Source organism: Sinocyclocheilus anshuiensis, unplaced genomic scaffold, assembly GCF_001515605.1.
Source record: "Sinocyclocheilus anshuiensis isolate Anshui unplaced genomic scaffold, SAMN03320099.WGS_v1.1 scaffold1534, whole genome shotgun sequence".
NCBI lineage: Eukaryota > Metazoa > Chordata > Actinopteri > Cypriniformes > Cyprinidae > Sinocyclocheilus > Sinocyclocheilus anshuiensis.
In genome coordinates this window covers 634,742-650,256 of record NW_015544232.1, presented here as the reverse complement: position 1 = coordinate 650,256, position 15,515 = coordinate 634,742, and the positions used below count along the sequence as shown (strand labels likewise).

Below are 15,515 nucleotides of genomic sequence, written 5' to 3'. Positions count from 1 at the left end.
CGGATAGCGCATCAAGAACCGGGTTGACCGGGTACTCAGTACCACTGGTACTTAAAAAACCTGGTACCGCAACGTTTTCATTTTTTTAGTACCGACTTAGTACCGAAGTACCGGGTCTTTTGACAACACTAGATGACACTGCATTTTATCTCTCTAAAGAACCAAGATCAAAAAAACGAACCGTCTAACATTAAGCGACAAAACTGACCACAAAAAATAGATGTACATGGTTCAGACGGTCCCTCATATATGGCAATGTGGAAGCCCTTACTCTTGGGAGAATTTCCCGTTCTAAGAAATGCATGGATCCGTTATACTGATGTACATTTGATATTTTCTTTACTGTTTACATTAACTTAAAACAACTGACTGTGCTTACAAGGATATTTGTCAAGACAGCCATTGGTTTTTCACCTGCTGTCTGAGAAGGCTATCTGTTTGTGCACTTCAGGTGTGTGAGCGGTGCGCATAGAAACGCTCTATCACAGTGCATGAGTACCGCATTGAGATGTCTTGGGCTTAAATGGCTTAAAATTACTTTAATGTTTAAACTGACAAGACTTAAAACACGTGAGAATGAAACATTTTCTCGAGAAAGCAGCACTGGCCTGATCGTTAAGACCAAGTGTTAAAGTAGCCCAATTCCGCAGGAAAACCACGGACTTGGCAACACTGAGCATGACTGATACTCGAGCCAACTCTGCTCTAACTGTCGACTAGCAGTGGGAGTCAGATTGACCCCTAGTGGATGGCTAAAGATTTGTTAACTCAAATTCATAAATTCTCAAGGGAACGTCTCTGAATTAACTGATGCCCTTGACAGGTGCTGGCGCCCCCACAGGTTGAAAACCCCTGGTCTAGATGACTGAGTACAGTATGATTGACAGCTCAGACATTTTACTTTGTGACTCAGAGAAGCAGATCTGTTTCTGTTTGACTGCAGTGATGAAAGAGACTCCAGACTACTGGTTTAAAGACAGCACAGACTTGGCCATGAAATACATCTCAAAGATAAGTTAATATTTGAGGAGAAAAAAATATACTGGTTTCTCATTCTGACTGTTTTTATGTACAAAAAAGGCCCAGGACTAATGACTGGAAGCAGTCATTCGCTGTTTCAGCTAAATGAATGATGCACTTAAATGTGTTCAGAAGTAGTGATCACCCTACGTCAGACAGTCACGGACAAAGACGGATGCAGTAATATTCACCTCCAGGCCAATCCTCACAGATGGTAGAACATCCTGATCTGTAGTGCACTTCCCACATAATCCAAGCCGGAATTAGTTGCATGAAAAACGTCTCAGGTTACGCATGTAACCATGGTTCCCTATCAAAAGCTACTCTCGATGCTGCGTTTCAATAATGCTGATGAGAACATTCTTTGTTCGACCGGTTGTGAAGCACGTGTGCCTTCCTCAGAGCGAGCCGAGGACAAGGGTTCTCTTGCTTCTGGCGAAATGGAAACAGAGAGCGCCGCCTCTGAGCGTTCCTCACGTGATAACAAAGCATTTGAGGAATTGCTGGTGGTGGTGACTAACTCTGTGGCCAGGCTTAAATTGGACTGGCCACAAGAGCAGGAGAACCCCAGGCGCTCCAAGTTAGACGACAGATTTCTGTTGGGTGGCCAGGGGGAGAGATCCCAACATCGATCGCTCCCCTTTTTCCCAGATCTAAGCCATACTCCTCGCACATATTTGTACCCACAATGTTCATTTATTCCACCATCGTGGGTGCTAAGGCGCAGGGGTATGTGACAATGCCTCAGGTGGAAGAGACGCTCGTGGGCTATCTCTCCCCTGGGAGTTCATCGGCACTCAAGAAGCCAACCCTCCCCACCAAGCCTTGCAGATTAACATCCTCACTGGTGGGAAAGGCGTTTCAAGCAGCGGGTCAGGCTGGTGCTGCCCTGCACACCATGTCGGTTCTGCAGGCGTACCAGGCTGACCTGCTGAAGGACCTGAGCATGGGCGGGAGCATTAGTGAGGAGGCGTTTTCAGAGCTGTGCCGAGCCACGGATCTGTCTCTTCGTGCGACCAAGCAGACAGCCCGCGCCATTGGCCGTTTTATGGCTGCTATGGTTGCCACGGAGAGACACCTGTGACTCAACCTCACGGGCATCAAGGATAGGGACAAGGTGTTCCTCCTTGATGCCCCTGTGTCACCTTCTGGCCTATTTGGCGACTCCATGGATACGGTCGTCAGTAGGTTCCAGGAGGCCAAAAGACACGCAGAGGCTATTGATAAGTTTCTCCGCCGCCGTGCTCAGGCGTCGGGGCTGTCGCCAACCCAGCCCTGACCCAGTCCGGTTGCTCTGTGGCGAGAGTCGCAGAAGGAGAGTGTGGCGAGCTGTGCGCCCTATCATGTCGTCCAAAAAGAAGAAGTCCTGAGGGTCGAGCGCCTGGGACCGTGGGGGTTTCAACAGAGAGTAGAGGCTCCTTCCTGGCACCCTCAGGGGGCCGCTATACAATCTCCGCCGCCACTGGTGTTTCAGGGAGCAGCAGCCTCCAGCGAAATGTTATGTGTTCGGTTGCCTCCTGCCACGTTCCGGAATGCCGGACATCTAACATCCCCCAAACAAAGCGAAGTGTCAAAACTAGTGCCCCTTTCAGAGAAACTGCCAGCACGGAAGCTACTGCCAAATATCTCTCCATGGGTAGAAAGGACTGTAGGGAAAGGCTACAGGATTCAGTTTGCATATCGTCTTCTGCGTTTCAATGGTGTGGTCTCCACTTCCGTGAAACCAGAACAAGCGCATTTGTTGACACAGGAATTGCAAGCTCTGCTGGACAAAGGGGCCATAGAACGTGTTCCCCTGCCAGACAGAGTGTCAGGCTATTACAGGCGGTATTTTCTGGTTCCCAAGAAAGATGTGGGGTTGCGTCCAATTTTAGATCTTCGCAAGATGAACCGCTACCTCAGAACATACAAGTTCAAAATGTTGACAATCAGGATGATTGTGTCTCAGATCCAATCTGGCAATTGGTTCGTGACGATCGATCTCAAGGATGCATATTTTCACATAGAGATCTTGCCACAACACAGGAATTTCTAGAGTTTCGCTTTCGGGGTCGAAGCTTAACAGTATAGGGTTCTTCCATTCGGCCAAGTCTTGTCACCCCACACATACACAAATGCATGGATGCAGCTCTGGCTCCTCTACGACTCCAGGGCATCCGCATTTTAAATTACACAGACGACTGGCTGATTTTGGCTCAGTCTCAGGAGCCAAGGGTTTTCATCCAAGGGCCAATCCCCAGAGGCAAATAGGGGTTAAGTGCCAGGGGCTTCGTACCCTATCTATGTGGTTCAGACTCCGGTTTCTGACTTTGGGTCCCACTCTAGGCACGTGTTGTCATCGCAAGATGCTAACGACAGATGCTTCCCTCACGGGTTGGGGTGCGGTCTTAGATGGTCGTCCAGCTCAAGGGATCTGGAGAGGTCATCTTCTTGACTCGCACATCAATTGCCTCGAAATGATGTCTCTATTTCAGGCCCTGAAATATTTCCTCCAGTAGTTAAGAGGCTATCATGTCCTAGTGTGGGTGGACAACACTGCGGTAGTTTCTTACATAAATCGCCAGGGCGGACTGCGTTCGAGCCGCCTGAACAGGCTAGTCTAGCAGGTTCTGCTTTGGGCACAGGACAAGTTCCTGTTTCTCAGGGTGATTTACATCCCCGTGCATTTGAATGTGGGAGCAGACTTGTTGTCCAGACAAGCTGTGACACACGGGGAATGGAAACTCCACCCCGAAGTAGTCAGTCAAATCTGGGAAAGATTTTACAAAGCAAAGGTGGACTTCTTTGCTTCACAGGAGACAGCACAATGTCCCTTCTACTTCTCTCTGACTCCCCCAGTTCCCCTGGGTCTGGACGCGATGGCCCATAAATGGCCCAGACTGCGTCTTTACGCATTTCCCCCCGATCGCTCTGCTCCCGGGAGTCCTGGCCAAGGTCCATCAACAAGGGTTTCACTTCTTAATGATAGCGCCCCATTGGCCGACCATTGTGTGGTTCTCAGATCTAATATCCCTCCTCGACGGCTAGCCGTGGGCGATTACGGTCAGGAGGGATCTTCTCTCTCAGGCACAGGGGACAGTGTTTCATCCCCGGCCCGAGATATGGAACCCGGTGGGAGGGAGGGAGGTGGGAGGCCATGTCTGGCCCCTGAGGGGGACCAACTAAGTGATGCTGGGCTTCCAGCCGAAGTAGTAGAGATTATTCTAAGTGCTAGGGCTCTCTCCCCTGGAAGACGTTATGGCCTCAGATGGCGTGTTTTCGAAAGTTGGTGTATGACACACCATGCAGACCCAGTTCACTGCCAAATTGTTTCAGTGCTGGAGTTTCTGCAAGAGAAACTGTCCTCAGGCACATGTCCTGGAACTCTCAGAACCTATGTGGCCCCTATTTCGGCTTGCCATGCTCTGATTGATGGGGTTTTTGTGGGAAAGCACCCTCTAGTAGCCCGCTTCATTCATGGAGCCAAGCGGTTGAGGCCGCCCACTAGAGCGACAGTACCTTCGTGGGACTTAGCTATTGTGCTCGAGGGTCTGGTTAACACCCCTTTCGAACCACTAGAGTCAGCGCCTGTCAGGTTTCTGACCCTAAAGATGGTTTTTCTAATGGCTATTACTTCTCTAAAAAGAGTTTTGGGGATTTGCAGACTCTGTCAGTCTTGCCATCCTGCCTAGACTTTGCCCCTGGGCTGGTCAAAGCTATTTTGCATCCTCACCCTAATTATCTTCCGAAAGTTCCATTCTCGACCATACATCCGGTCGTTCTTGAAGCCTTCTGCCCTCCGCCGTTCATGACACCGGAGCAAGAAAGACTTCACTTACTGTGTCCAGTACGTGCTCTTCAGATTTATGTCCACCGCACTAGCCAGTGGCGTAAGTCGGAGCAGCTTTTCATATGCTATGGGGGCCGCAACCGGGGGGGCGGCTGCCACTAAGCAAACAATGTCACATTAGGTGAGCGATGCTATTGCCCTAGCCTACGAGGCGCGTGGTCAAGCTTCGCCTCTAGGAGTAAGGGCCCATTCAACCAGGGGGGGTTGCATCTTCTATGGCTTTGGCAAGAGGTTTCCCCTTGCAGCAAGTGTGTGATGTGGCAGGCTGGTCCTCTCCACACACATTTGTCAGATCCACTTCTTGTCTGATTGAGATGTACGCAGGAATGCCTGAAGCATGGCAAAGGGACGCAGTGTCTCGTTCCCTATTCTTAGGGAACCATGGTTACATGCATAACCTGAGATGTTCCCTTTCAAAAGGGAACTCATATTGCATCCCCTAGAGGGTGCTATGGGGAACTGTATACCCACGCCACCATGCTGAAGGGATGAGTGCCTTATTGGCTGAGCTAAGTCAAAGACTCAAAGGAGTCCTCAACCCTGCACCAGTAACATGATCATAGACCAGAGTTTCTCAAGAACGGAGGACTCAGATCTAACTGGCCTGCGAAGCTCTGCAGAGAGGAGGCCTAAATACAACACCACTTAAATGAGAGGCGACCTAGCAACACTCCACACTAAGGTCTGTAGCCAAGGAGGCTCCCAGAGAGCCTAACAACTTAGCATACTACCCTACCGCCTAGCTGAGCTCTAAGAGTGGAGGCCTCAGTAAGAATGACTCTGCAAATTGAGAGGAGAGCTAACATCACCCCACACTCAGGATATCTTGTCAGGAGGCTCACAAGGAGCCTACTATTCACCATTACTCTTTGAACGGAGCTCTGGGGAGCGGAGGCCTCAACAAGAGGAGGCCTAACAATGCTTGCATTATTTAAGGAGGCTCACAGAGAGCCTAGTCAACTTGGCAAACCTGCTCTGGTTAAGAGCAAACTGGGGTCTAACACAGATAGAAAGGTCACAAAGCACCTGGCATGTGCCCTAATATTTTATTATACGTATCTGTACTTTTACTCAAGTACTTGATTTGTGTACTTCGTCCACCACTGGCCCTTACCATAAGCATGGATTTCAGAAAAGGCACGAAGCAGTCAGCATGTGCCCTTGCCATAAGCATGGATTTCAGAAAAGGCACAAAGCAGTCAGCACGTTTCAGCATGACGACACTTTAAAACTAGAGGAGGCCTAACTACGCCCCATGCTCAGGACATCTTGTAAGGAGGCTTACAGAGAGCCTACAACTCACAGATGCTGTCCTAGCAGAGCTCTCGTGAGCAGAGGCCTCAATGAAGATAACTTTCTGTAGCGAGAGGAGGCCTGATGGCGCTTGCAGTAGATGGCTGAGCTCTAGGAGTGGAGGCCTCAGCATGATGACTCTCTAAAACAAGAGGAGGCCTAACTACAACCCACGCTCAGGACATCCTGTAAGGAGGCTCACAGAGAGCCTACAACTCACAGATGCTGTCCTTAGTGGAGCTCTCGTGAGCAGAGGCCTCAATGTAGATAACTATGTAGTGAGAGGAGGCCTGGCGATGCTCACAGTAGATAGCGAAGCTCTAGGAGTGAAGGCCTCAGCATGACGACTCTCTAATAACGAGAGGAGGCCTAACTACACCCCACACTCAGGATGTCTTGTAAGGACAGAGAGCCTACAACTCACAGATGTTATCAAGTGGAGGCCTAACAATGCTTGCAGTATCCAAGAGGAGGCCTAACAATGCTTGAACTATCCAAGGAGGCTCACAGAGAGCCTAGTCAACTTGGCAAACCTGCTCTGGTAAAACACAGATAGAAAGGTCACGAAGCACCTGGCCCTTACCATAAACATGGATTTTAGAGAAGGCACGAAGCAGTCAGCGCGTGCTCTTACCATAACATGGATTGTTGAGAATGCATGAAGCTACCAGTGCATGCTCTTACCATAAAATAGATTTAAAGAAGGCACGAAGCTATCAGCGCATGCTCTTACCATAAATATGGATTTTAGAAAAGACAAAAAGAACAATAATTATATTTGAGTAAACAAAAGGAGCCAAAAAAGGAAAACTTCCTTTTTGACTTGACAGTGCTCTGCCAATAACCGCTGCACTTAATCCCACCTCACCGTAATGGCAGTTGCGGGACACAATCGCAGGCGCACAACTCTCATCCCTCAAGAGGGAGTCAAGCCCGGGTGAAACCAAGTACTGCGACCGTATCACGAAAACCGTATCACGTACTTCACAGGTGCCCTTTTATACTCTCGGCCACACCAGTTGTGACGTCAAAGGCTGCCGCCTGCCAATGTCAAGGTCATTGTCGTGTTTAGACTCATGCTTCAGACCGGAGGCATTCCCCCATAGCACCCTCTAGGGGATGCAGCACGAGTTCCCTTTCAAACGCTCTTTTAAATCTAGGTATTCACTCATGACTCCTTGAACTGGAGATCAGAATTATGAACCAATATAATGTCAAGAATTAAGTTCTCTTACCTCATTGGTTGAGTCCGGAGGGCTGTCTTTAGATCCTCTACCACCTTGTTTCTCATCTCCATTTCATCTTCATCAAAAGCAAATAGTGTCTGCATCTGAAATACAGGTGATTTTTGTCAATCTTTTATTCTGGTTTTAGACAATAAAACTGATCATGGCAGGTCAGATATGCTTCAGAAAAGCTTCAAACCATGTCCATTCTAATGGTCAATTTTGAGATTTTGGGCTATTTTGCTTTCTAACTGCTTTTTTATTATACCATGCTGTAAATGCCCCTTTACGGGTGGAAGCAAAAACATGCTGTTTTCATGTGTCTCTTTAAATTCAACTGCTCCCAGCCCCCTTTTCCAGAAGAGTGTCATAATGCAATATTAATACCATAATGCAAAATGCCTTAACAGCTCACGCAACAAGTAAAACAACTGATCGTTTTTGATTATCATCAAATGTACAGCGCTCTCTCCCACCTTCAATACCACGACTGAGGTGCCCTTGAGCAAGGCACCGAACCCCCAACTGCTCCCCGGGCGCCGCAGCAAAAAAAATGGCTGCCCACTGCTCCGGGTGTGTGTTCACGGTGTGTGTGTTCACTGCTGTGTGTGTGCACTTTGGATGGGATAAATGCAGAGCACTAATTCCAAGTATGGGTCACCATACTTGGCCACATGTCACGTCACTTTCACTGAATTTCTCAGACAACATTACTAAAACTGCCCGGTCCTGCAGATTTGCTTTAACATTAGAAAGATCAGGCCCTTTCTTTTGGAACATGTTACACAACTCCTTGTTCAAGCTCTTGTTTTATCCAGACTGGTCTATTGTAATGCTCTCTTAGCAGGACTTCCAGCCAATTCTATCAAACCTCTACAACAAATCTAGAATGCGGCTGCAAGATTAGTCTTTAACGAGGCAAAAAGAATGCATGTCACACCTCTGTTCATCAATTTGCATTGGCTACCAATACTGCTCGCATAACATTCAAGGCATTGATGTTTGCCTACAAAAACACCATTGGCTCTGCACCCCTTTATCTAAATGCACTACTTCAGAATTATGTGCCCTCTAGAAGCTTTTGTTCTGCAAGTGAATAGTGCCATCCCAAAGAGGTACAACATCACTTTCACAGACTTTTACATTAACTGTTCCCTCCAGGTGGAATGACCCGCCCAACTCAATCCGAGCAGCTGAGTCCTTAGCCATCTTCAAGAAACGGCTAAAAACACATCTCATCCATCTTCATTTGACCCTCTAACACTCGCACTCTCTATTCTATTTCTATTCTTACTACTTGTCTTCTTAAAAAAAGAGAGAGAGAGAGCCTCTGACACTAGCATTCTCTATTCTGTTTCTATTCTATCTACTTGTTTTTCTTTTTATTTATTATAAAAAAAAAGATTGATTGACTGACTGACTGGCTGGCTGGCTGGCTGGCTGACTGACTGACTGACTGACTGATTGACTGATTGATTGACTGACTGACTGACTGATTGATTGCATATGCCTTGGGCAGGAATTATTTGTAATGTGTACGTTCCTGGAAGAAAACTCAGGAATGCAATCAAAGCATTTGAGGGAGTTCAGAAAGAGTGCTTACTGATATGGAAATGAACTCCCTTTGGAGTGGACTTTGTGCTTTGTATCTTTGCAGATCTTTTTCATGCACAAACAGCACCATAATGCAAAATAGGAAGTTGAAAATGTAAAAAAAAGCATAATAGGATATTATAACAGCTATTATGTTTCACCACATCTCTCATATCTCTCTATCAAGGCCTTGTTTGCTATAGCATTTAAGATGACAATAATGATGCACAAACATGATGTACTAGAGCACAGTAAATTCCAATTACATTTTGGCAGTCTATCACCGACAATGTGCATGAATTAGATTTTGCTAGCATGAATAGACTGGAAAAATATCGCTAAAATATTTTGCCTACTAGTCTCAGATGATAATTAAAAAAAAAAAAAATCAACACAGATTCATATTGATAACTTGTGGGCTTGCATATCTTTTTGGTCAGTTTTTATTCAGCATTAGTTTTTCCTCCAAATTAATTGGTGTCAAAATCAGATTTTATCACAAAAGGTGCACAAGTGTATGTTAGAAATGTAAAGGTAATAACGGAAGTACTTACAGCTGCCATGGAGTTGATGCGGTCTATATAGTAATCAGGCCAGCTGGTAGCTAGCTTGTTGGGGTCCTCTTGTTCCTAAGAAAAGAACACAGTATAAAGTCATTTAGATTCAATTTCAAGAAACCCAGGATTTTTGCAAATAACTATGTGTATCACTTTTAAATAACTGAATGGTAATAAGCTAATACCAAAGGGCTGAAATGCTGTATGTTTAACCACAATTGTCCCTGTGGGCATGACACATGTCCCTATAATAACGGTACTAAAAGTAAATGTGTCTGATAACTGATTGTTCAGTAGACCAAAGCAACATATTTGTTGTCCAATCAGTCCACCAGACCTTTTAGTTGGTAACCGCAAAAACTGAATCTGTGGGCTGATACAATATCTGGTTATTTAAAACAATATCTGATTGTTTGGTGGTTCGGAAATAATAAAAGAAATTGAAATAATAATATTGTTATCTATAATGCTTTCTACATTTATTTAGACAACTGTTTTTTAATATAAAATAAAATACCAGTTTAAATACAAAAAATAAAATGCAAGTGTGGATTTATTAATCTACAAAAATGTACTACAGTTAAGAATGATGACACTCTACATATATTTAATTGATTCAAGATTTGAATTTTGTTTTTCATGTTTCATATCACAGTTCTGCTGTCATTTCCATTCAAACTATTTTCTTCACTACACAAGTTTGTAACGGCTCAATGCCATTTTTACCCATTCAGACTAACAGCAAATTATGCTCTCTGATCAATCAGCCAATGTTTGATAGGACAGAACATTTTAACCACAGGTTTATGATGGGAAATAGTGATATTTAAACTGACCTTGTCTACAAAAATAATAGAAAAGGTCCACATATGTTTTCTAGAAATAAATAGTTAGAAATGTATTTAAATTCAGAATATTACTCTTTATACAAGATCAAAATGACCTATGGATTAGGCAATCTGTAATAACATTCCTTAAGACGTTTGCATAATAAATACTTCTAATGTTTCTCAAGAGAGAATTAAGCTATTAGATTGATTTATTTTAAAATAATGTGCTCCATCTTATTACAGTGCTATCTAGGATTCTAGGTTCTACATTAATTTGTTCAGAACATTGTATCAATTATCTAATGACAGGAAATAGAAGCAACTTAGCATTGCATTCCTCCCTCAGGGGATGGCACAGTGATCTGACGGCTTGGCATATGTGGAAACTATGTCAGTATTAACCAGGCCAACTGAAATTGTTTAGTCCCAAACAACTGAAGTGACTAGATCACTGTTTACAGAACAGACTGACAAACTGTAAAGAAATGTAGTCAGGGTGCTTTGGAGACTGAGGTCTGGATTTGTCTTTGTTTTTAACAATATTCTGACTTCCTTGTGCATTACATTCTGATTGTGTTTTCAGTTAAATATTTTAGTTTTAATCACCACAGATCATATCATTCAGTTCAGTTTCTTATGTGTCATTAACATAGGGGTGAATCTGAGCCCATTTTATCTTGGTAAATGTTTATCAGGTAATTTAATTGCTATGGTAAACATGACGTGTTTTTTTCCTGCTGCCTTCCTACAGTAAGTGTGGGTTGTGTTCTGTGATGGTTGGCTGCAAAAGTAATAAAGTAATGAAACAGCATTCTATTTTTAAAATTCAATTAAAAAAAAAATTCAACTAAGCTGTTTGTTTGGATCTTGCAGGGGTTTTACCTTTTACATTTCACACGAAACATGCTTTCCTGTACAACAGAGTGACATGATATGTTTTAGATGGCAATTATCATAAATATTGGAACTTCGGCACAGAGCTTTGTGTTTTACACACCACAACACATATTCAAGCCAGACAAAACAACAACAACCTAGGATGTATAACTTGCAATCAGATCCAATCAACTTGCAACTTTCCTCTCAGTGGTAAGTGTTCAAACAATGCAGAACAATGCTGGAACATAACAGCTTGGCTTGGACCTCAATCCTGTGATGTGTTTTTCCAAGCTAAACTTTTTGTTTCAACCAGAATACTCAGTTTAATGAGGTTTCACATTCTTATCATCTGCAGTCTCAAATCATGTCAGAATGTTTACACTGACCAGCAGGGCCGGATTTACCTCTTAAAACAAATTTTTGGGCCCCCCTTCCCTATTAATATGTTAGGGCCCCCTTCCCTATTAATATAATAAACCTAATATTACCACCCAAGCAAACAAAAATATTTCTTAATCAGTGGAAACCGATACAGTGTTTTCTATCGGAATAAGCACTTGCGTTCAGTCAATAAAAATCGAATGTAGTTCTTAATTTGTTAGAGAACTGAGAAAGACCGTTCCATATAGGTGCGGCGTCGTGGCCACATAACCACTTCGGGAGTGCATTATTTCTCTAATAATTTTAACGGCCTGGAGTCACAACCACACATCAAAACATTGTTCAGATGATTTGTTTCAAGACATTTGACATGTTTCCGTTCTGAAATCTCGTGTGTTGAACTAATTTTTTACGCACCTTATCCCAAACCTTCCGTTGCAGATTCCAAAACGTCATTTTAGAGCTAATAACGGAGGCTTGAGCCATTGATATGCAGGCTAATGCAGTTATTAATGCAGTCTAACGCAGTTATTAGAGAGAGAGAGAGTGAAAGAGGGAGCGGGAGAGAGAGCGATTAAGCGCGTGTGAATACTAGCGTGTGTGCATCTCTCAGCAGCGTTTAGCAGCAGCATCTAAATAGCGAATCTTTAAGTTAAACTGCTTCAAGAACCTCACAACTGAGAAATGTCATGTAGCTTTTCAGCTGTGAAACTATTTTATTGATAAATTCGCGGGGCAGCGCTGACAAGAAGTTTCTGTTCACGTCTCCGCATGTGTGCGCGAGTGCGTGTGTGTGCGTCTGTGAGAGAGAACGGGAGAAAGAAAGCACGATTTCCGTAGCCTACATAAAAAAGCTGGAAGACATGGAAATAGTTTGTCATTTTTTACCCTATTGTTTGTTATATTTATTTGCTCAATGTCTTCTTGGGTTTTGGTTCTTTTACTGTTGTAGATAGCCCATAGTATAACAAAAATATATATCTCTTTACTGTGTTTGGGCCCCCCTGGACAAGCAAACATAGACACGTGCCTAGAATGCTTATGCGTAAATCCGGCCCTGCTGACCAGCTAAAGAAGGTTATTACAATGCTCTAATTTCCATCTCCGGAACAAATAAAAAGTGATAGAGAGAACGGGCATACTTGGCTTAAGGTTAGAACAGTAGTGAACTGCTCCTACTGTGTTTCAATATTTGTACTATCAAAGAAGCAATAGAGGAGGTAACAATAATAAACATGATTTTGGCCAGCAAATTCCCAGTATGGGTCAAACACAGTTTAGAGATGAAACCCAAACCTAAAAGTCTAGAATCATTTGTTTAGCTTTGTTCAGAAACCTTAGTTTTATTTTTCAGCACACAACCAGCATCGGTGGAATTCATTTATATGATTTTTATGTATTTGATGTGATGTGAACTATTTTCTTTTTGAGGGGTTTGAAATCAATTGCCTCTTGATATTATTCATGAGAAGGCATGGTCTTTACTCTTTGACGTGTTTGTGTGCAAGTATTTATTATGTGAAAGTTTAAACTTACAGAGAGACTGATGATCCTTTGAGACTTGGTCTGACACCCTTACTGTGAGTGTGTAAATAGATTAAATACATTTTTGTGAATGACCATCACGTAAAACAAATAAAAATGTGTAAATTGTAAAATGTAAAAAACCTATGTGCATATATTATTACAAATGCAAATAAATCAGCTTGTTTTGTGCACAATTACAGACAAAATTATCTGTATGTATCTGAGGTTTTGTGCACATACAAAACTGTATAATATTTTGGTGCATTTTATTGCATGCAGTTATGCATTGCATCATACATTTGTGGGAACCTGATACTACAAAATTGACTGGAGCAGACAGAGATTCTGCACTGACACTGTTATTTAAAATTATAAACATTATATAACTTTTAATGTTCATATTGGCTAGCTAATGAAATTACATATCAACGAGTTAACAAAACAGAATATCAACAAATGTGGGTGTTAGCGATGGTGGAAATGTTGACTCTGGTTCTATGGCTATATCTGGATATGATTATTTCTTATGAGCGGCCTTTCTATGACTCCAAACTACACATTGATACAAGGTACAGTTCTCCTTTTGAGAAGTGTGTTGCAGATTCTGGAGAGCAAATTTTGCTTTCATGTCTTCTCAAATGTTGAACTAAGGTGGGGTTTGGCTGCCTTTACTCGAGAAGCCCATTTTCTGAGTGTAAATCTCACTATGGCCAGGGTGACCTCTGAGTTTGTGCATTTGCTGAAATGTTTCTCCATGTCTCCGATTTCTGTGGTTTTGATTGAAAACGGTTTCATCCCTCAGAATGCACTCATGAGAGTTTATGGAGATTTGGAGCATTTTTGGCTGAACTTAAAGACTTCCTTGAGGGTCCAGCAGGCAAAATGCGAATGTGATGACACAGTAATCCAAACAGGAAAGAGATACATGTTTGTGAAGGGCGTGCACTCTGCAACCTTACATACAAACAACTGGTGTGCTGTTTGCAAATCATTGTTGTCGAAAGTGCTTACTCTGTGCCAAACTGACATGCAAAAGACATCAAGTAATACAATGACCAGTTTTTTAAAAATCTGATCTTGGGTATCCATTATACTGCCAATTTGAATGTAATCCTGATTCAATGTTTGGTTGAAATCGCCAGCAAATAAGTAAGACGTGCTTCATGATGAATCAAATAAATAGAGTAAAATAAATAAAATTATATTTTTTTAATAGATTGCATAATCACAATGTATCAATTAGGCAGAATAGATTACGTGAGTTTGAGAAAAATAGAACCACAACCACAACCAAAGGGGGTTGTTAAACTTTTAAACTTTGATTGCATTGCCAAAAATGAAGACATTGCAAGAAGATGAAGAGATGAAACATTTGCAAATGTTTTCCTTGTGCAGCATTGGCTGTTCTAGCTGTCCCATACGTTTAGTGCATTACTAAATATGTATCCTTCATTAATAAGACAATCAAAGAATGCACTGTGACAAGCTGAGAAATCCATCCCATCCCTCCATTTTCCAAACTACTTGTTGGCCCACGAGGATGCTAGAACCTATCCCATTGTCTTGGGCCATCAAACACCATGAAAACACCATGGAAAGATGGCCAGACACACACACACAATTACTTTGTTTGGCGTTTCAAAAGAGGACACAACTAGAAATCAGTGGTTAAGTTGTATTTACAACACTGTTCCAGAACAGTTCAAACCAAATATTCAGACGTGTGCAGCGCATTTTACGGAATGCCGGTGTTCTGACAAATAATGCTGACTTACAGCCTGTAAGTACGTTTTCATATTTAAAGGATTTGCCACTGACTATTCAAACATGAGTTTTGAGCAGTGTAGAGCAGTGCTAGTTGTTTGTCGTTTCTCCGATCACAAATGCAGACATGGTTTTATCTTTACGCGGCGCGATGCAAGGCAACGAGTAAAAAGACCGTATAAGTCATTATAATCAGTAATTATGTCCCCACTGGATGCTACAAATGCTTCGTTTGTAATGGGTTTTATTGTTTTTGTCTCGTCGCACCGGGACACGGCATCACAGTTTGGTAAGGGGTGTAACATTTCCGTCACACGCTTGAGGTATTTGGCCAATTACAACGCACTAGATATCTGGCCTATCAGAGCACACCTTGCTTTTCAGACCGATGAGCTTTGTAAAAATCGACGCGTTTCAGAAAGGCGGGGCATATAGGAGAAACAATAATGTACAGTATGTGGAAAATAATATGTTTTTGAACGTTAAACCACATAAACACATTTCATTACACCAACACAAAATAATGTTCTTTTTTAGCAACGTCATATGACCCCTTTAATGCTTGCCTGATTCTAGTGCAGGAGGAGTTAATAAACATAGAGACTTGGTTCTCGAG

General features: G+C 43.0%; 1 protein-coding gene across 1 annotated transcript in view; it reads right to left on the bottom strand.

Moving 5' to 3' along the window:
* The window catches only part of LOC107697519 (disheveled-associated activator of morphogenesis 2-like), a 42,104-nt gene extending 28,213 nt beyond the window's left edge, over positions 1 to 13,891 (bottom strand). Inside the window, exons 1-3 of the mRNA XM_016498320.1 lie at positions 13,841 to 13,891; positions 9,516 to 9,590; positions 7,378 to 7,472 (exon numbers count right to left, since the gene is read on the bottom strand). Of these exons, the coding sequence (XP_016353806.1) occupies positions 7,378 to 7,472; positions 9,516 to 9,590; positions 13,841 to 13,891 (221 nt within the window). The remainder of the gene's footprint in view (positions 1 to 7,377; positions 7,473 to 9,515; positions 9,591 to 13,840) is intronic.
* Between the last annotated feature and the right edge of the window lie 1,624 nt (positions 13,892 to 15,515).